The sequence below is a fragment of the Lemur catta genome, chromosome 22 (assembly GCF_020740605.2).
Source record: "Lemur catta isolate mLemCat1 chromosome 22, mLemCat1.pri, whole genome shotgun sequence".
Lineage (NCBI taxonomy): Eukaryota > Metazoa > Chordata > Mammalia > Primates > Lemuridae > Lemur > Lemur catta.
In genome coordinates, this window is record NC_059149.1 from 8,910,333 (window position 1) to 8,932,099 (window position 21,767).

At 38.2% G+C, this 21,767-nt stretch overlaps 1 protein-coding gene, 1 non-coding gene and 2 pseudogenes across 6 annotated transcripts in view; all 4 read right to left on the minus strand.

The window, feature by feature from the left end:
- Nucleotides 1–21,767, minus strand: part of BAG4 (BAG cochaperone 4) — a 50,684-nt gene that overhangs the window by 19,281 nt on the left and 9,636 nt on the right. For all 5 annotated transcript variants that reach the window (XR_006730967.1, XM_045535899.1, XM_045535902.1 and 2 more), the window contains exon 2: nt 5,641–5,748. Coding sequence is in view for 4 of the 5 variants with exons in the window: in XM_045535899.1 (XP_045391855.1) it covers nt 5,641–5,748 (108 nt within the window). In the remaining variant the exon portion in view is untranslated. The remainder of the gene's footprint in view (nt 1–5,640; nt 5,749–21,767) is intronic.
- On the minus strand, nt 12,384–13,329 carry LOC123626682 (annotated as a pseudogene).
- On the minus strand, nt 13,592–14,901 carry LOC123626678 (annotated as a pseudogene).
- On the minus strand, nt 20,259–20,366 carry LOC123626741. Its single transcript, XR_006730982.1, has one exon. It is a non-coding gene; the product is annotated as a U6 spliceosomal RNA (small nuclear RNA).

Below are 21,767 nucleotides of genomic sequence, written 5' to 3' on the forward strand. Positions count from 1 at the left end.
AATGAAAATCCCAGCTACTGTTTTGCAGAAACTGACAAGTTGATCCTAAAATTCATATGGAAATGCAAGGGACTGAGAATTGCCAAAACAATCTTGAAAGAGAAAGTTGGAGAACCCACACTTCCTGATTTCAAAATTTTCCACAAAGCTACAGTAATCAAGACAGTTTGACACTGGCTCAAGGACAGACATATAGCTCAATGGAACATAATTGAGAGTCTGGAAATAAACCCTTACATTTATGATTTTCAAGAAGGGTAGCAAGACATTCAATGGGGAAAGCATAGTCTTTTTCAACAGATGGTGCTAAGACATGTGGCTATCTACATGAAAAAAATGAAGTTGAATGCTACTTCACACCGTATTACAAAAATTAACTCAAAATGGGGCCAGGCACGATGGCTCACGCCTGTAATCCTAGCACTCTGGGAAGCCGAGGCAGGACAATCACTTGAGGTCAGGAGTTCGAGACCAGCCTGAGCAAGAGCGAGACCCCATCTCTACTTAAAAATAGAAAAAATTAGCTGGATGTGGTGGTGCAGGCCTGTAGTCCCAGCTACTCGGGAGGCTGAGGCAGGAGGATTGCTTAAGCCCAGGAATTTGAGGTTGCTGTGAGCTAGGCTGACGCCACAGCACTCTAGCCCAGGCAACAGAGTGAGACTCTGTCTCAAAAAAAAAAAAAAAAAGAAATCTTTGTATCCTTTGTTTAGTCAAAGCCTTCTTATTTTTTATTTTTATTTATTTATTTATTTATTTATTTATTTAGTCAAAGCCTTCTTATTTTTTATTTTTATTTATTTATTTATTTATTTATTTATTTATTTATTTATTTATTTATTTTTGAGACAGAGTCTCGCTTTGTTGCCCGGGTTAGAGTGAGTGCCATGGCGTCAGCCTAGCTCACAGCAACCTCAAACTCCTGGGCTTAAGCGATCCTACTACCTCAGCTTCCCGAGTAGCTGGGACTACAGGCATGCGCCACCATGCCCGGCTAATTTTTTCTATATATATTTTTTAGTTGGCCAGATAATTTCTTTCTATTTTTTAGTAGAGACGAGGTCCCGCTCTTGCTCACGCTGGTCTCAAACTCCTGACCTCGAGCAATCCACCCACCTTGGCCTCCCAGAGTGCTAGGATTACAGGCGTGAGCCACCGCGCCCAGCCTTTATTTTTATTTTTTTAGAAACAGGGTCTCACTCTGTTGCCCATGCTAGAGTGCAGTGGTGCGATCATAGCTCACTGTAGCCTTGAACTCCTGGGCTCAAGGGATCTTCCTGCATCAACCTCCTAAGTAGGTGGGGCAACAGTACTACTATGCCCAGCTAATTTTTTTTGTTAGAGATGAGGTCTTGATGTGCTGCCCATGATGGTCTCAAAACTCCTGGCCTCAAGTGAACCTCCTACCCTGGCTTCCTGAAGTGCTGGGATTACAGGCATGAGCCACTGTACCTGGTTGTCAAAGCTTTCTTAGATAAGACTTCAAAAACAAGAGCAAGAAAAGACAAAACAAATAAATCAGACTTCATGGAAACTAAAAACTTTTGTGCTTCAAAGAGCATCAAGAGAATGAAAAGCCAACACCCATAGAATGGGAAAAACCACTTGCAAATCACATCCAGTCATGTACCATATACTGATGTTTCAGTCAACGACAGACTGCGTATAGCATGAAGGTCCCATAAGATTATAGTGGAGCTGAAAAATTCCTATCAGCTAGTGATGTCATGTATGTCATAACATGGTAGTGCAAGGCATTACTCACATGTTTGCGCTAATGCTGGTGTAAACAAACCTACTGTGCTGCCAGCTATACAAAAGTCTAGTATATATAATTATATATAATACATAATACTTGATAATGGTAATACATGACTATGTTACAGGTTTATGTATTTACTATATTATACTTTTTATGGTTATTTTAAGAGTATACTCCTATTTATTTAAAAAAAAAAAAAAAAGCATTAACTGTAAAACAGCCTCAGGCAGGCCCTTCAGGAAATATTCCAGAACAAGGCATTGTCATAGGAGATGACAGCTCCATGTGTGTCACTGCCCCTGAAGACCTTCCAAGGGGAGAAGGTGTAGAGACGGAACACAGTGATACTGATGGCCCTGGCCTGTGTAGGCCTAGGCTAATGTGTGTTTATGTCTTAGTTTTTAACAAAAAAGTTAAAAAAAAAAAAAAAACTAAATAGAAAAAAGATAATAGAATAAGGATATAAAGAAAGAAAATTTTTTGTACAGCTGTACAATGTGCTTATGTTTTAAGCTAAGTATTATTTATTACAAAAGAGTCAAAAGTTAAAAGCTTATAAAATAAAATATTTACGGTAAGGTAGGGTTAATTTATTATTAAGAAAGAAAAGTATTGTTTTATAAATTTAGTATAGACTAAGTATACAGTGTTTATAAAGTCTACAGTACTGTATAGCAATTTCCTAGGCCTTCACATTCACTCACCACTCGCTAACTGACTCACCCAAGAGCAACTTCTAGTCCTGCAGGCTCTATTCATGGGAAGCGCCCTTATACAGGTGTACCATGTTTTATCTCTTATACTGTACCTTTAATGCACTTTTTATGTTTAGATGTGTATAGATACACAAATATTTACTGTGTTACAATTACCTACAGTACTTAGTAATTTGCTGTGCAGGTTTGTAGCCTAGGAGTAATGGGCTATACCATATAGCCTAGGTGTGCTGTAGGCTATACCATCTCAGTTTGTGTAAGTACGCACTACGACATCCACACAACGACGAAATTACCTAGTAATTCATTTCTCAGAAATGCATCCCCATCTTTAAGCAATGCATAACTGCATTTGATAAGAGATTTGCATCTACAAGTCTTAAAGAAATCTTCTTGTACAAAGAAGGCTTAAAATTGAACAAAAAAAAAGATAAATAACCCAATTTAAAAGTGGGCAAAGGGTCTGAATAGACATTTCTCCAAACAAGATATACAAATGGCTAATAGGCACATGAAAATATGTTCAACATCATTAGCCATCACAGAACTTCAAATCAAAACCACAATGAGATACTACCTCACACCTACTACTCTAAAATGGCCATAATAAAATGTTTTCTTTAAAAAAGAAAAATAACCATTGGCAAGGATGTGGAGAAGTTAAAACCCTCATATATTGCTGACGGGAATATAAAATGGTGCAGTTGCTTTGGAAAACAGTTCGACAGTTCCTCAAAATGTTAAACATAGGGTTACCATATGACCCAGCAATTCCACTTCTAAATATATACCCAAAAGAACTGAAAACATTATTTCCACATAAAAATCAGTACATGAATGTTTGTAGCAGCACTATTCATAATAGCCAAAAAGAAGCAGCTACCCAAATATCTATCAATTGATGTATGGATAAATTAAATGTAGTATATCCTCATAACATGGATGAACCTTCAAACATTATGCTAAGTGAAAGACACCAGAAACAGAAGGCCACATATTGCATGATTCCATACAAAATGTTCAGAACAGACAAATCCATAGAGCCCGATAGGAGATTAGAAGGGAAGACAGATGAATGAGGTGGTAAGTGCGGAATTTCTCTTTGGTGTGATGAAAATGTTCTAGAATTAGATAGTGAGTAATGGTTGCACAACTTTGTGAAAATACTGAAAACCACTGAATTGTGCGCTTAAAAGGGTAAATTTTATGGTATGTGGCCAAACCACAAGCACGTAACATTTAGTAATAACAATGTCCATTTCTCATTTCAGTCACAGGAACAAGGCTGACACAAGTAAAATAGAAATTTGTAATAAGCAGTAACATGATCTTTATTTTGCATTCCATTATCTCAGATCAACCTCATCCAAAAGTTCATATATACATGATCATTAAAAAAAAATCAATTATGTTTATATTTTCCTAAGTAAGCAAGCAAATCTTCCTCTAACTTTCAATAAAAAATTCTTTTGGCTCAAAATCAATCTTAAAAGATTATGATAAAAAATCTTAAAAAATTAATGATAAAAAAAGAATTAGTTTGTTTTAATTGAATTATTGAACCCCATAAAGAAATTTATTTCCATTATTTCAGCCTCCATATCACTAGTAAATTAAAACAGAATTGAACATAGATTTGACTATTTGAAATCATCAGGAGAATTATATTAGTATTCTTTATAGTGATCTTGAAATTTAATTCTGCAGAGAACATTAGTTTAGAGAATTCTAACCTGGATCTAAAATTCTGTGGATTCATTTGAAAGCTGCTTAAATGCAGCTGCTTTAAAGCTGTATATATTGCAATCATATTTTTAAAAAATTATTTGCCTATAGAAATATGGTATCTAGATAGAAAAAAATAATGGAAGGAAATATATAGATGTGACAATTATTGCTTTGATAAAGTAGCAAGGTTATGAGTGACTAACTTTTAAACATTTCTTCATTAGTGCAACTATTTTAAAAAGTAATTCAGCTGTATCTAATGAAGATGTATATACAAAACCCAGCAATTCCATACCCCACGGAAATCTTGTCTCATATGCATACGATAAAAAAGTGAAAATCAATGTTGAGCAAAATAAGCTGCAGGAGGGTATTAATATGAAATTACTCATATCACATTTAAAAACACATTAAAGAATACTGTATAATGTTTATGGATATATACACAAGTAGTAAAAGCATGAGAACACATATGGGATAAAAAATATAACTTCAGAAAATGGAAAGTATCATATGGGGCTTCAGTTGTTTGTTTTACTTCTTTGAAAAAATCTGAAACAAATGTGGCAAACAAAAATTGACAAAGCTAGTTGCTACATTAAAAATGTACATATTTTCTGTACTCTTTTTGTATACTTGAAATGTTTAAAGTTAAATATTTGTCAAAAGACTGTAAGTGGCCGGGCGCGGTGGCTCACGCCTGTAATCCTAGCACTCTGGGAGGCCGAGGCGGGTGGATCGCTCGAGGTCAGGAGTTCGAGACCAGCCTGAGCAAGAGTGAGACCCCGTCTCTACTAAAAATAGAAAGAGATGATCTGGCCAACTAAAAATATATACAGAAAAAATTAGCTGGGCATGGTGGCGCATGCCTGTAGTCTCAGCTACTCGGGAGGCTGAGGCAGTAGGATCACTTAAGCCCAGGAGTTTGAGGTTGCTGTGAGCTAGGCTGACACTACAGCACTCACTCCAACCTGGGCAACAGAGCGAGACTCTGTCTCAAAAAAAAAAAAAAAAAGACTGTAAGTGGCTGTTTGAGTTGCCCCCACCACGTCCTTAGATCTAATCTGTGCTACCTTACTAACTCACAGCAGGCTTCTTGAATGGCTTCATTTCAGATTTAGTTCATTTCTCCCCCAAATGCATGTCAGGTATTCTCAATAGGCTGTATTCCCAGCAATCAATAAATGAACACACGTTAAATAAATAAATAAATATTTGTCAAAGGAAGTCAAATTTTAAAAAATAAGAACATTTTGTTTCTTGTTTCCAGACTCTGAAAAATAATCTATTATGCATCAAGCTATGCACTGATGGTGCCCCTTAAATTAAAAAAACAAAACAAAACACCTCACTACTATGAAATCACCATAGGTTCTGAAAATAAATCAATTCATTAGGAGAAAAATTCAGAAAGTCTCTGTCCATTTAAAACCATACCTGGCCTTGCAATTCTGGTCTTACAGCATATGTACTTGGGTAAGGAGCCCTAGGTCGTGCAGCAGAATTCCAATAGTTAGAATTGTAGCTAGGATATGGTGGCTGTTCCTAAGAGAAAAAGAAAAATAAATTCACTTTTAATAACATTCTCACATAATTTTGAGACAGATTGACAGAGACAGGTTATAAGGATCAAAATTAAAAAAGCAACAGACAAAAAGCAATAGAACCCCACTATAAAACCACTCATTAAATTGATATAGATATATTACATGGTTAATCAAACACTCTAGAACATACTATTGACTATCTAGTAAAAGCCTGTTCTTATGCATTATGCCAGTGCCACCATACCAAAAGATATATAAAGGAATTCTAGTATGTCAAGATGATTAGCAAAACCAGAGATACTAGATTACCTCTATCTGTCTCCAATCACTAACACTCATCACTACTAATTTAATTAGTGCAACAAAAGAGTTCTTTGCCACTGCTAAGAGGAGTATTTACCTAATAGAATACATTTGTATTCTATGAGTTATTTTGCTTTGAACTACATAGATTAAGCATAGTGTTAAGCTTGAATAGGATCTTTGAATTGTTTTCCAAAACTTCAAATATGGTTTCATAAAGAAATTCACTCAGCTGGGCCCAGTGGCTCATGCCTGTAATCCTAGCACTTTGAGAGACCCAGGTGGGAGGAGCACTTGAACCTAGGAGATGGAGACCATCCTGGGCAACACAGCGAGATTCCATCTCTACAAAAAACTTTTTTAAACAATTAGCTGGGTGTGGTGGCATGCTCCTGTAGTCCCAGCTTCTTGGGAGGCTGAGGTGGGAGTATTGCTTGAACCAAGGAGTTTGAGGTTGCAGTGAGCTATGATCAGGCCACTGCACTCTAGCCTGGGCAACACAGTGAGATTTTATCTCCAAAAAAAAAAAAACAAAACAATTCACTGGCAGTTGTAATTACTGAAAGATTAATTATCACTATCTTAGCTTAACTGTACTACTTACCAGTTTCATAATATTTTGTTCTTAAAGCATGTAACTATTCTATATTGACATTACATGAGCTAGGCAAGTACCATCTTTACAGCACAGAATATAGAAACTAGAGGATAGCAGAATAGTTGTTTTTTATTTATTTATCTATTTATTTATTTTTAAGGACAGAGTCTTGCTATGTTGCTCAGGCTAGTCTCAAACTACTGGCCTCAAGCAATCCACCTGCCCCAGCCTCCCAAAGTGCTGGGATTACAGGTGTGAGCCACCACCCTGTTGTTTTTTTTTTTTTTTAATGTTACAAACTTCAAATCCTAACTACTAAATTTCTCAATCAGATAAATTCCCCTAAGTAATGTCCTCCCTTTCTTCTCCTGGTTTAGGGGTGAACTTTTGGCCAATTAATTTCTCTCTACCAAGAATTTGAATCTTGAGCAGAGACAGAAAGATAAGGGTTGAACCACTCCTCCCACCTAGCAGCGCTGAACCAATACCTCAATCCCCACAACTACCTTTGTTTCTGTTCTTTCCTGCAGATCTCTGAGGTCCCACATTTTTACTGCCTCCCCAACTCTCCCATCCTCCACACCACCCACATCCTCACAGCCTTCCTTACTCAGCTCCCACTGAGTAACCTGCCACTCTTTCCTTCAGATATACGGACCCTGCAAAAACCTAGCCCAGTTTAAACCCAATTATCCACTGACTCCACCTGTAAATACTGGTAGAGAAAACACAACAAATTCTCTGTAAATTCATGATCACAAATCTCAAGTAGGCACTCAGCACTGCCTAACACTTGTCCTATACTTACTTACTTAGTATGGTCATCTTCTCACTCTCCAGAACAACTATTTCACTCTTCTTGGGCCCTCAAATCTCCAAGATTCTCTTATCCCACCCCTCATTTTTCAACTGGCAACTTTATCTCATACTTCACTTTTTTAAAAAAGCAGCAGTCAGACAGGAGCTCTATCTTCCTATGGACTAAATCTACTAATTTACCCATATCTATTACTGTCTTCTCAGAAAGCACAAATGAAGTGTCCCTGATCCTGTTAAAGGCCAATCTCTCCACTTAGCTCTGGACCACATAATCTCTTCTCAAGAACTTTTTCAGTTACCTCTACTCTTTCATTTATCATCTATTTCTTCTAGTAGCATAGATCATCTCCGTTAGAATATAAATATGCCCTCAAGGCTACCCTAAATAAATATTAAAACATATTTTAAAACTATAATACCTACAAGTGTGACAAATGATTGGGTATATAAATAAACAACAATAAAGCCGGGTGCGGTGGCACACACCTATAGTTCCAACTACTCAGGAGGCTGAGGCAAAAGGATCACTTGAGCCCAGGAGTTTGTGGCTGCAGTAAGCTATGATCGCACCACTGCACTCCAGCCTGGGCAACACAACAAGACCCCTGTCTCTAAAAAATATAATTAATAAACAAGAATAACAATAACCTGATAACTTGGTGAAGATGAGTGATGGATAACTAGGAGTTTTATAACACTAGTCTCTCTACTTTTACATGTTAGAAAGTTTCTGTGATAAAAATTTTTTAAAAAATACTGTGGGGCAGGGATTGAAGGTAGACAGCCCTTAAATATATCGTTTTATACATTTGATTTTAGAACAACGGCAAATATTTTACATAATTATCAAAGATAAAATCTTTTTAAGTCTTTTCTTTAAAAAGAAACACTTAATACTTGGTAGAAAAACCTCAAAAACAGAAAGTATTTCAAGTGAATTTAAATCACAGTAATTTGACTTCTCTGGTACAATACATACCCTATGAACCAAAACCAAACAAACAAACAAACAAATAAATAAATAAATAAAGCAAAAAACTTGGATTCTTTTCAGTAATCATAGTAATAACTACCACCATTGTTGGTATTGTTATTTTTGATTCTGTTATGTGGGTATAGTAGTTGCAAATGAATAATTATGTTGGTATAGTTGGGAATCAGTATTTTCACAGAGATGAGATATACAGATATAAAAATGATGAAACTAAAAACCCTTTAATCCTTAATTTGAAATATCAGTATGAATCAAACTGTACTTTAACTTCTTACAGGTCTACCGGATTGGTAATCACATAGAAAAGAATTCAAGTGACTTATCTGAATGGGCATCCTCAGGGGTTCACATTCTAAATCCTACACTTTACACTTGTGTCTGAATTTCTAAACTAACTGTGTATTATAGAAGATACAAATAAACAATACAGCAATGTTATTGGGAACCAGTATTTTCACGTGGGCAAGGAAAGATAAAATGTGGAATGGAGAAAGATGAAGAAGAATCGGGTGTATGGAATTTGAATTGGAGGTATCAGCATAAACTCACACAAGAAAAAAAAAGGTTCTTTAACCTTTTATGCAAAACAGACAGACAAATATGGGTAAAAGTGACAGTGTGCCCAGTCCAAAGGATGTAGGAGTCACTACAAGTTCTAGCAACCCTCTTCTGCTCCTGCCCTCCACCATGAACGAGACTAGTATATCCCATACAGGTGCTGTGATTTCAGTAAGTCCCAACATGAGAAGACCCACGCGGAGGCCCAAACTCAGTCTGGAGCCTGGAGAAGAATCACTGCAGTGCACTCACAGAACATGAGCAAGAAATAAACATTTATTGTTATAAGCCACTAAAATCCTGGAGTTGTTTTTTACTACAGGAAATGTCAATGAATGCAGTTACTAAATATCAAGTTGGTAACATAACCATAGAGAAAAAAAGAATTATATTTCAAATGACTTTTAGACACATTATTTTGACTATACATCCTCAGTGGAATATATTCTCTAGAGACAAACTGAACTGCAAAGAAAACTAAACTGCATTCATTAATAAATTGTTAGTCATAATATTGGCATTCTTATTTTTATTAAAAGCTTTATTGAGATATAATTCACAATACAATTCTCCCACTTAAAGTGTACTATTCAATGGTTTTTAGTATATACATGGATATGTGCAATTATCTCCACAATCAATTTTAGAACATTTCAAAACCTCAAAAAGAAGTGCTATACCCTTTAACCATGCCTCACCTAATCGTCCCATCCCACCAGTCCTACACAACCACTAGTCTGCTTTCTGTCTCTATAGATTTGCCTATTCGGAAAATTTCATATAAATTGAATCATATATTATGATTATTTTGTCACTGGCTTCTTTCATTTAGCATAATGTGTTCAAGGTTCAACTATGTTGCAGCATGTATCAGACCTTCATTCCTTTTTGTGGCCAAATAATATCCTGTTTTATGCAAATACTACATTTTGTTTAATCATTTATCATCACTTAGTGGATATTAAGACCATTGCCACCTTTGGGCTATCATGAATATTTATGCAGACACATGCATTCAGTTCTCCATATATACTTAGGCGTGGAACTGCTGGGTCACATGGTAATTCCACCATTAACAGTTTGAGAAAAGGCAAACTGTTTCCAAAACAGTTATACCATTGCACATTCCCATCGGCAATATATGAGGGTTCCAATTTCTCCACATGCTTGCCAATACTTATTTTTTCTGGTTGTTTTGTTTTGCTTTTCATAGCCATCCTAGAGGGTGTGAAGTGGTATTTCATTGTGGTTTCAATTTGCAATTCCCTCATGACTAATGATGTTGACCATCCTTTCACGTGCTTGTTAGCCATTTGTATATCTTCTTTAGAGAAATATCTATTCAGAGGTTTGCCCCATTTTTAATTGGGTTGTCTTTTAAGAGTTCTTTATTCTAGATACAAATCCCTTTTCAAATTTATGATTTGCAAAGATTTTCTTCCTTTTCACTTTCTTGACAGTGTCCTTTGAACTAGAAAAGTTTTTAATTTTGATGAAGTCCACTTTATTTTTTTTCTTTTGTTTCTCATGCTTTTGGTGTCATACCTAAAAAACTATTGCAAAATCCAAAGTAATGAAGATTTATCTCTATATTTTCTTCTAAGAGTTTTATAGTTTTAGCTCTTACATTTAGGTCTATAATCCATTTTTAGTTAATATTTGTATAAAGTGTGAAATAAGGGTCTAACTTAATTCTTTTGCTTGTGGCTATCCAGTTGTCATGGCACCATGTGTTGTAAACACTATTATTCTTCCCCCCCAATGAATGGTCTTGGTATCCTTGTCAAAAATCAATTGGCCATAGACATGGATTTATTTCTGGGCTCTCAATGTTATTCCAGTAATCTATATGTCTGTCATTATGCCAGTACTACACTGTTTCTACCATTTTAGCTTTGTAGTAAATTTTGAAGTCAAGAAGTATGAGTCTTCCAACAACTTCTTTTTCAAGATTGTTTTGGCTATTCCAACATGAATTTTAGGATTAGCTTCTTAATTTTTATAAAAATGACAGCAGGAATTTTGATTGTGATTGTGGTGAATCTGTAGATCAATTTGGAGACTACTGCCATCTTAATAATAGTAAATCTTCTAATCCATGAATATGAGATGTTTTTCCATTTCTTTAGATCTTCTTTAACTTCTTTAACTTTCAATGTTTTATATCCAGAATATAAGTTTTACACTTTTTTTTAAACAAGCTATTTTATTATGAAAAACACTACAAATGCAGCATACTGCTATGAAAGAAACTGCTGAATTTGTACAAAAGTCCCAATCCTTTCTGTGGTTCTAGCTTTAGAGTCAGGTTTAATCGCAGGTGTCTTCCCTGCATTAAACAAATAAATTCTATACAACCTCTGGTCTCCAGTGGCATAATTTAAAGGCCAGCTCTATGTTACAATTAAAGTTTTTTTCTGCTGTCCACACCACAGTTAGAATCCTGCAGATAACTCTTCTACTTCAAGAGGTAAATTAAAAGATGAGTTTTTTTGTTTTTGTTTTTTGAGAAAAGCCAGCATAAAGCACTTTTATTGCAATAATAAAACTTGAAACTCATGTGGTGCTGGAGGGGAGAGGGGCAGCAACAATTTCTCTCACCAAATCACTACACAGGACAGCAAAGGGGGAGAAGGAGCTGCGGCAGGAAAAGTCAGGAAACTCTGAGGTCAGCAGAGGGAGCCAAGCATCAAAAAACAGGAGATGCTGAAGCTGCGATGACGAGCATCCTTTTCTTAAGAGAGCATTCAAGGATTTGTCACCATGGCTGGGCTTTCATCAGGTGTTAAGTCTATAAACAGCACCTTCAATTTAAACTTTTGATTAAAGTTCTTAAATTTTAGGAAGTGGTGGAGCTTGGAAAGTTATAAGATTACAAACTTCCTGAAAGTCCATTAGAAAAACAACAGGATGGGAAAAAAAAAAAAAAAAACTAAGCCAGGCCACAAAGAAGGCTTCAAGAGATCCCTGCTGGCCCAGGGACAGATGCCTGTAGTGTCCAACATCCCAGTGAAATGGATCTGCTTTCAAAAAGCAGAGGGTTGGGCTGGGCGAGGTGGCTCACGCCTATAATTCTAGCACTCTGGGAGGTGGGAGGATCACTTGAGGTCAGGAGTTCGGAGACCAGCCTCAGCAAAAGCGAGACCCCATCTCTACTAAAAATAGAAAGAAATTAGCCAGACAACTAAAAATAGAAAAGATTAGCCAGGTGTAGTGGCGCAGGCATGTAGACCAAGCTACTTGGGAGGCTGAGGCAGGAGGATCACTTGAGCCCTGGAGTTTGAGGTTGCTGTGAGCTAGGCTGATGCCAAGGCACTCTACCTCAAGCAACAGAGCAAGACTCTGTTTCAAAAAAAAAAAGGCAGCGGGTTTAAGGGGAGGTTGAGGTGGGGCCAGTGGAGGCAAAGGCTCTTCCCTTCCCCACTTCAGTTTTGGGTAGGGCTTTTAATGTAACCCAAGGACATCTCTCAACTTGCAGAAAAATTCAGCCCTCAACAGCACCTCAAATCTGCTATGGCTTTGCAGCACAGCAGCAAGAATGTTTAATATATAATAGATTAAAATTTCATTCAAAAAAAAAATATTCTGGCAACCCCCCCAAAATACCAATTCCTATTCTAAAATTACCCCATAACTTCTGCTGTTAATACTTGACCATATACTTAATTGGAAACCTAGGTCCAAAAGACTGAAACTGAATCTTCATCCCAAAATGAAAACAAAATAAAGTGAGTAACTTGAGGTTTACAGCGTATAGTTTAGGTAAACACACAAACAAGGAGAGAGGGGAAGAGGAAATGGAGGTGTCGGAAGCAAAGCTGAGTGACAGAACACATTTAGTTGGGGTAGATGTTTATGCAGAGTGCAGTGGAGCACCAGGAAAAGCTCCATATGGATTCCTGCGCACACTTCTGGAGGCACCGGATCTCTCCATGTGGCAGATGCAAGAACAGGGAGCTAACAGAGGGGGCCATTCTTGTCATTCAAGTTTCAAAAGCTCCACATCAAAGATGAGAGGAGCATGTGCTGGGATGATGCCTGGGTGCCCAACAGCGCCATATGCATAGTCTGGAAATATAGTCAGTTTGGCTTGTCTGACCCACACTCTTCTGGGCAACCCCTTCTTCCCAGCCTCAGATCACCTCCTACTTGCCTAGCATAAACTTAAAGGGCTTGTTTCTGTCCCAGGAGGAATCAAATTTCTTTCCATCTTCAAGTATCCTGGTGCAGTGCACCACACAGGTCTGGCTATGCTTTGGGAAGGTGCACCCATCTCCTGGGGAGATGGTCTCCACCTGCGCTCCCATGGCGACAGCGGGTACCAGGTGGGTGGCACGACCAGTGGCGTGGACTGAGAGAAAAGATGAGTTTTTAAAGGAAGAGTATTCAGCCTATTTTCATAAGAGTATAATAGTTTTGCCCAGAACTCCATTAATACCTATTCAAAGTAGACAGAGATGGTGTCAAAGATTAGATTTATAAACTTAATTTTGCTTTGAAAGTCTTCTGTTCCCTGTCATCCAAGCAAATGAAGGGTAAAAGAATTAAACTGTTTTCCTATAAAAGACAAATGGGCAGAACAGTAAGACAGTTGTACATTAAAATTATTTTGTATATCCCCGCGCCAAATAGCCACAAACACAGTACTGTTTAAATGTCTGCCCATCCGTGCCTGGAACAGAGTTTTCCAAGAATTAGGATGATGGTGGCTTCATTACACAGCCCCTGGCAACAGTTCATCCGGTAACCAAGTCCCCTGTTCTCCGATAGTGCTGGGCCCTGAGAACTGCAGGGAACAGAACTCAGCATCCAGGGCTCTGAGACAATCAGGTCTCTGGTAACTTGAAAAGCAGTAATGAGGGAACTCAGCTGAATCTTCTTGTTGGTGCCAACACAAAGTCTGTACTTAATGTCTGTCATTATGGTCAATAAAAGTATTGGAACTGAAGATGGAATGTTAACTCTATGCACAAACAAGCGTGTCTCTGTCAGGTGTCTTGTTTGTAGTACCACTCCCTTCAGAGTTCTTACCTCCACGTTTCTTTAGGCTGTTGGACATCACAAAGTGTTGGCAACGTCTGACATGAGCAGGTGCCCTGTGCAGGTGTAGACAGTCTCCTCTGTCACCTTCCCAAAGGCCGTATCGGTGCTCTGTAAAATGTTCAGAGCCCTTGGCCTGTCTCCACTGGAAAAAGTTCCAAGTGCTTTCACCCTGTCTTCACTTACATCAATTTTCTCCTCCTCTACAACACGTTCCAAGTGGGGAGCCATGAGTTCAGGAGTAAGGAGATCAAATCAGAAACTTACACTCTGGGACTGCAAGGTGGGTGTGATCTTTGACAGATAGTTACAGATGAGGCAAAAGCTGGCACTTTCAGTGACTTTTGCAATCACTTTCCTCAGAGCATTCTAGGCATCTTGAGTCATGGTATCAGGTGCATCGAGGATTACTGGTTTAAAGCCTTTCTTAAATATTGTCCTTGTGGTGGCAAAGCTCAGGATTAGTCCCTGAACAAAATGTATTCCTCAGTCATCTGAAGCAGTCAGCTCCAAGACCATGGAGCCAAATTCTTTTTGTCTATCTATTAGCACAGGCTAGGATGGTGAATGTCTTTCCTGTCCCTGGAGGACTACAGGGAAGCAGGTGTGGCAGTCAGTCTTTACTGACAAAGCTTGAATGGTACTCGAAATGTTCTGATGAGAAATGAGATCACTCAGTGTCTGCGGCCAGTATTTTTCAACCCAGGGCAGGTTCCTGATACTGGCTGCCATGGGCTGCTGCTGCCGCTGCTTAAGCAATGAGGTCACCATGGTAGGGGGATGAGGGTAACTGCTGCGATCAGCATGTTCCCAGGCTCCTGCACAGGCGACCGGCCACAACCTCATTTTGCACTTCTTTTGTTAAATTTATTCCTAAGTATTTCACTCTTTTTGAAGCTATTGTAGATGGAATTGTTTTCTTAATTTCATTTTTGGATTTTTCATTACTAGTATATATAAAAGCAAATGATTTTTGTACATTAACCTTATACTCCATAACCTTCCTGAACTGGTTTATTAATCTTTCATCCAAGTAATAACCAGGCCCACCCAACTTACCTCAGACGAGATCGGGCATGTTCAGGGTGATATCCCCATTGACGCCTTTATGTTTTCAATGGGTTTTTTGGTGGATTCCTTGGGGTTTTCTATATATAAAACTATGTCATTTGTGAACAGAGATAGTTTTACTTTTTCCTGTCCAATTTCTTTCTTTCTTTCTTTTTTTTTTTTGGAGACAGAGTCTCACTCTTTTTGCCCTGGTTAGAGTGCCGTGGCGTCAGCCTAGCTCACAGCAACCTCAAACTCCTGGGTTCAAGCGATCCTCCTGCCTCAGCCTCTCAGGTAGCTGGGACTACAGGCATGCACCACCATGCCCAGCTGATTTTTTCTATATATATTTTTAGTTGTCCAGCTAATTTCTTTCTATTTTTTTAGTAGAGATGGGGGTCTCGCTCTTGCTCAGGCTGGTCTCGAACTCCTGACCTCAAGCGATCCTCACGCCTTGGCCTCCCAGAGTGCTAGGATTACAGGCGTGAGCCACCACGCCCAGCCTTTCCTGTCCAATTTCAATGCCTTTTTATTTTTTTCTCGCTTAACTAGGTTTCTAGCTAGAACCTCCAGTACAATATTAAATAGAAGTGGGAAGAACAGACATCCTTGTCTTGTTCCTGCTATTAGAGAGAAAACACCCACTCTTTAATCATGAGTTTGGACACGGATGGCTCATAGATGCCCTTTATCAGGTTGAAGGAGTTTCCTTGTCTTACTAGCTTATACAGAGTTTTTATTACAAAAGGGCACTGGATTTTGTCAAATGCTTTTCCTGCACCTGTTGAGATAATCACAGGATTTTTAAAACTCAATTGATACAGTGTATTACATTCATTTTTGGATGTTAAACCAACCTTATAATCCTGGGAGAAATCCCACTTGGTCATCCTATATAATTCTTTTTATATGTTGCTGGATTCAGTACGCTAGTATTTTGTTGAAGATTTTTTATTCATATTCATAAGAAATACTGGCCTATAGTTTTCTTTTCTTATCATGTCTTTGGTTTTCATATCAGGGTAACATGGGTTTATAGAATAAGTGGAGAAGTGATCTGTCCTCTTCTATTTTTTAGAAGAGTTTGTGAAGAATTGGTATCAATTCTTTAAATGTTTGGTAGAATTCACTAGTGAAGCTATCTGGGCTTGGGCTTCTTTTGTGGATAGTTTTTGTTGTTGCTGTTTTTAACTAATTCAATCTCTTTACTTGGTATAGGTCTATTCAGATTTTCTATTTCTTGAGTCAGTTTTGGAAGTTTGCATCTTTCTAATAATTTGTCCATCTCATCTAAGTTATCTAATTACTGGCATACAATTATTCATGGTATTCCATTATAATCCTTTTTATTTTTGAAAGGTCAGTAATAATATCCCCTCTTTCATTCCTGATTCTAGTAATTGAGTCTTCTTTTTTTTTCCCTGACTCTAGCTAAAGGTTCATCAGTTTTGTTGATCTTCTGAAAGACCCAGACTTCAGTCGCATTGATTTCTTCTATTCTCTATTACATTAATTTCCACTCTGATCATTTACCACTATGAATTTCCCTCTAAGTACTACTTTAGCTGCATCTCATGAGTTCTGATAGATTATATAATATCTTCATTTTCATTCATCACAAAGTTTTTTTATTTTCCTTTTTTTTTTTTGAGGCAGGGTTTCCCTCTATTGTCTGGGCTTAACATAGGCATCATAATAGCTCACTACAACCTCAAACTCCTGGGCTCCAATGATCCTCCTGCCTCAGTCTTCTGAGTAGCTGGGACTACAGGTGTGTGCCACCATGAAAGACTAATTTGTTTTATTTTTATTTTTTGTAGATACGGAGTCTCACTATGTTGCCCAGTTGGTCTTGAACTCTTGGCCTCAAGCGATCCTCCCACCTTGGCCTCTCAAAGTGCCAGGATTATAGGTGTCAGCCACCACACCTGGCCTATTTTCCTTTTAAGATCTTCTTTAATCACTCATTATTTAGGAGTGTTATTTAATTTCCACATATTTGTGAGTTTCCCAAAGTTTTTCCTTCTATTAATTTCTAATTTCACTATATTATGGTTAGAAAACATACTTTGTATTATTTTTATCCTTTTAAAAGTATTAAGATTTGTTTTATGGCCTAGTATATGGCCTAGAATTTCTCAGGTTCTATGTGCACTTGAGAAGAATGAACATAGTAGTGCCCCCTTATCTTCAGGAAGTATGTTCCAAGACCCCCAATGGATGCCTGAAACCGCAGGTAGTACTGTATTCTATCTACACTATGTTTTTTCCTTTATCATACGTATCTATGATAAACTTTAATTTATAAATTGGGCAAAGTTAGAGGCCAGGCACAGTGGCTCATGTCGGTAATCCCAGCACTCTGGGAGGCCGAGGCAGGAGGATTGCTTGAGCTCGGAAGTTCAAGACCAGCCTGAGCAACAGTGAGACCCCATCTCTACTAAAAATATAAAAATTAGCCAGGCATCGTGGTGTGTGCCTGTTGTCCCAGCTACTCGAGAGGCTGAGGCAGGAGGATCACTCGAGCCCAGGAGTTTGAGGTTGCTGTGAGCTAGGCTGATGCCACGGCACTCTAGTCAGGGCAAAGGAGTAAGACTCTGTCTAAATAAATAAATAATAGGACACAGTTAGAGATTAAAAACAATTAGTAATAATAAAATGGAACAATTACAATAATATACTGTAATAAAAGTTATGTGAATGTGGTCTCTCTCTCTCTGTCAAAATATCTTATTGTACTGTACTCACCTATTTTGAGACTGCAGTTGACTGCAAATAACTGAAAGCAAAACCATGGACAAGGCAGGGGGCCACTGAATTGTTGTTGCATGGAGTGTTCCATAGATGTCTGTTAGGTCTAGTTGGTCTGCAGTGTTGTTCATGTCTTCTATTTCCTTGTTGCTCTTATGTCTAGTTATTCTATCCATTGGTGAAACGGGGGTACTGAAGTCTCCAACTATTATTGTTGAATTGCCTATTTCTCCCTCCATCCATTTCTGTAAATTTTTCCTTCCTGTATTTTGGTTTTCTGGGTATTGTTATTATTAGGTAAATATATACCCATAATTGCCATATCTTCCTGATGGATTGACCTTTTCATCATTATAAAATGTCCCCCTCTATCCCTAGTAACATTTTTTTATTTTAAAGTCTATTTTGTCTGATATTAATATAATGATCAAATCAAGGTAATTGGGATATCCATCACCTCAAACATTTACCTTTTCTTTGTGGTATTGTATGTCTTTTTCTATCCATTTACTATCAGGCTATTTGTATCTTTAAATCTTTTTTTTTTTTGAAGGAGAATTTTTATTATTTTTACCTGTAAAAAACTTAACAGCGTATATTTAGCCCAGTTTAATAGCAAGTTCTTTGGCCTTTGCCTTTTCCAGCTTGGCAACGTGAGCCACAGATTTCGAGTCCAGGAGGTTGTCTGCCCAATGACAGCAGATCTCATCGTATCCGTCATTGCAATTGGTCCTGATAGTTTCTACCAGCTTAGCCAGAGCTCCTTTGTATTCCCAAACAATGTAGAGTGGAGGGAAAGGTGGGCTTTTGGCTTCTTTGTGACCTTTCTAGAAAGCAGAAATGCCTGCATTTTTAGCTCAAAACAGGCTACTGCCTCAGATACAATATGACCACATGGTTTACTCCGGTGAAGAAATTTCTTTAAATCTTAAGTGTCACCTATAGACACCATATGGTTGGATCTGTTTTTTTTAGTCCAGTCGGCCAATCTGTCTTTTTTTTTTTTTTTTTTTTTGAGACAGAGTCTCGCTCTGTTGCCTGGGCTAGAGTGCTGTGGTGTCACCCCAGCTCACAGCAACCTCAAACTCCTGGGCTCAAGCAATCCTTCCGTCTCAGCCTCCCAAGTAGCTGGGACTACAGGCCTGCGCCACCATGCCCAGCTAATTTTTTTCTATATATTTTTAGTTGTCCAGATAATTTCTTTCTATTTTTTTAGTAGAGACGGGGTCTCGCTCTTGCTCAGGTTGGTTTCGAACTCCTGAGCTCAAACGATCCGCCAGCCTCAGCCTCCCAAAGTGCTAGGATTACAGGCGTGAGCCACTGTGCCTGGCTGACAATCTGTCTTTTGATTAGATTGTTTATTCCATTCACATTTAATGTTACTGATATAGTTGGACTGACATCCACTCTTTACTTTTTGTTTTACTTTTACTTCTTAATATGTCTCATGTATTTTTCTCTTCTACCTTTACTGCTTTCTTTTGCTTTTTTTTTTTTTTTTTTTTTTTTTTTGAGACAGAGTCTCACTGTGTTGCCCGGGCTAGAGTGAGTGCCGTGGTGTCAGCCTAGCTCACAGCAACCTCAAACTCCTGGGCTTAACCAATCCCCCTGCCTCAGCCTCCCGAGTAGCTGGCACTACAGGCATGTGCCACCATGCCCAGCTAATTTTTTCTATATATATATTTTAGTTGGCCAGATAATTTCTTTCTATTTTTATTAGAGATGGGGTTTCGCTCTTGCTGAGGCTGGTCTGGAACTCCTGACCTCGAGCAATCCACCCGCCTCGGCCTCCCAGACTGCTAGGATTACAGGCGTGAGCCACTGCGCCCGGCCGCTTTCTTTTGCATTAAGTGAATATTTTCTAATGTAGCATTTCAATCTCTTTAATGGTTTTTATAATATATATGCATATATACATATTTCTTTTTCTTCAGTGGTTACTCTTGGGCTAACAATATACATCATAACTTAACAGAAAGCTTCTGATTTATATTTACTTAATTCCTGTGAGACACAGAAATGTTACGCCTACAGAGCTCTATTTCCTTCACTGCTTTTTTGTGACATTATTGTTATCCATATTACATCTATTAATACAAATGTTACAAACCCAACATTTTACTGTTATACTTACTACTTTAAACAATTTTATGTAGAATGTGACAGAAGAAAGGAGAACTATGTGTTTGTATCATTTGTTATACTAAGCTCCTCATTTATCATTTGTTATGTTGGTGTATTCAGTGGTGTCTCAGTCTTTTTCCTCTCTGTCCTTTAGATTGTATAATCTCTATCAATCTATCTTTAAATTCACTAATTCTTTCTTCTGCCATTTCAAATATACTATTGAGCTCCTCCAGAACTTTTCATTTTAGTTATTGTACCTTTCAACTCCAGATTTCTTTTCTTTTTTTTTTTTTTTCGTGTCATCCTTGCGCAGGGGTCATGCTAATCTTCTCTGTATCGTTCCAATTTTTAGTATATGTGCTGCCGAAGTGAGCACTCAACTCCAGATTTCTATTTGGTTCTTTTTTATAATTGCTATCTCTTTATTGATAGTCTCTATTTGATGTGGCATTGTCATCACACCTTCCTTTACTTCTTTAACCATAGTTTCATTTAGTTCTTTGAACATATATATAATGGCTACCTTAAAGTCTTCGTCTATTAAATCTGACATCTGGTCATTTTCACAACCGGTTTCTGTTTCCTGCTTTTTTCCAGTGTATTGGCCAAACTTTCCTGGTATTTTTTGCATGTCTGATAATTTTTTGCTGGAAACTGGACGTTTTAGATACTATATTTTAACAACTCTAGGTACTGGTGCTACTATCCTCACCCCAGGCTTGTTACTGTTATTTGCTTGTTTGTTTAGTGACTACTGGGATTAATGCGGTGAATTTCCCTCCACCTCTGTAGTAAGAAGTGTGTGATGCTGCTCCTTAAAGAGTGTAGCCTTGAATATGCCCATAGTCACCCTAGATGATAGTTTTTGGCAAGACCTGAGTGTAGTGTAGCTTCTCTTGACCACACCCAGTTGTTAAAGCTCCACTAATTTTCAGCTGATTGCTCTATCATTTTCAATAAGACCCTGTAGCATAAATTGCCCCACAGACTAATTCAATCAAATCTGGGTCCCTTTGAAGGAACACTTCCCAAGGTCAATATTTGAGAGTTATTCTGACCCCAAAGGGCTCCTCATAGCTGTTTATTTTCCTGGTTCTCTCCAACAAACTAAAGAGCCCACAGTTTAGCCTCTATCTCCAATTGCCTTGCATGACAACCTCCACAGTTTTTTCAAAGCATCCTTAGGCTTGAGCTTCTTTCCACACCCTGCTGCAAATGAAGTCGGTTCCTTTGGGAAAAGATTAGGAGCTACCTGTTTTACAACCTGCTTCTCTCTCCAGATAAAACATCTGAGACACTCTCTACAGCTAGAGTGGGGACAATGGTATGTTTCTCTGAGTGACACCCCTGCTTTAGAAACCGAACACTTAAGGAAAGGAAGGCTGTAGATTCAGATTCAGGTCTTCTCAGCTTGACAAGCAAGGGTAAGGGTGATCAGAGATCCAGTATTCTCAGCAGTACCCTGCTTAAGGTAAAGTCTCCCTCCCAGGAGTAAAGACTGGGTAGAAGAAGGGAACCACCACCCCTCGGCCACACTTGCCTAGAACTTAGCCTCAGCAACAGGTACATGGGGATAAAATGAGAAATGTTGTCATGACCCCCCTCCTGGGATGAAAACCTTCTGACTGGACTTGGAGGGTGGGAAGGAAAAAGGAGCCCTGTGTTCTTGGCTGCACCACTCTGGAGTGGAGTTTCTGTCTCACTGAGCTGGGAGAAAGTAAGGGATGGAGTGGGTTTTGGTTCAAATGTCAGACTCTCACTCTTCTTATTGAGTTTT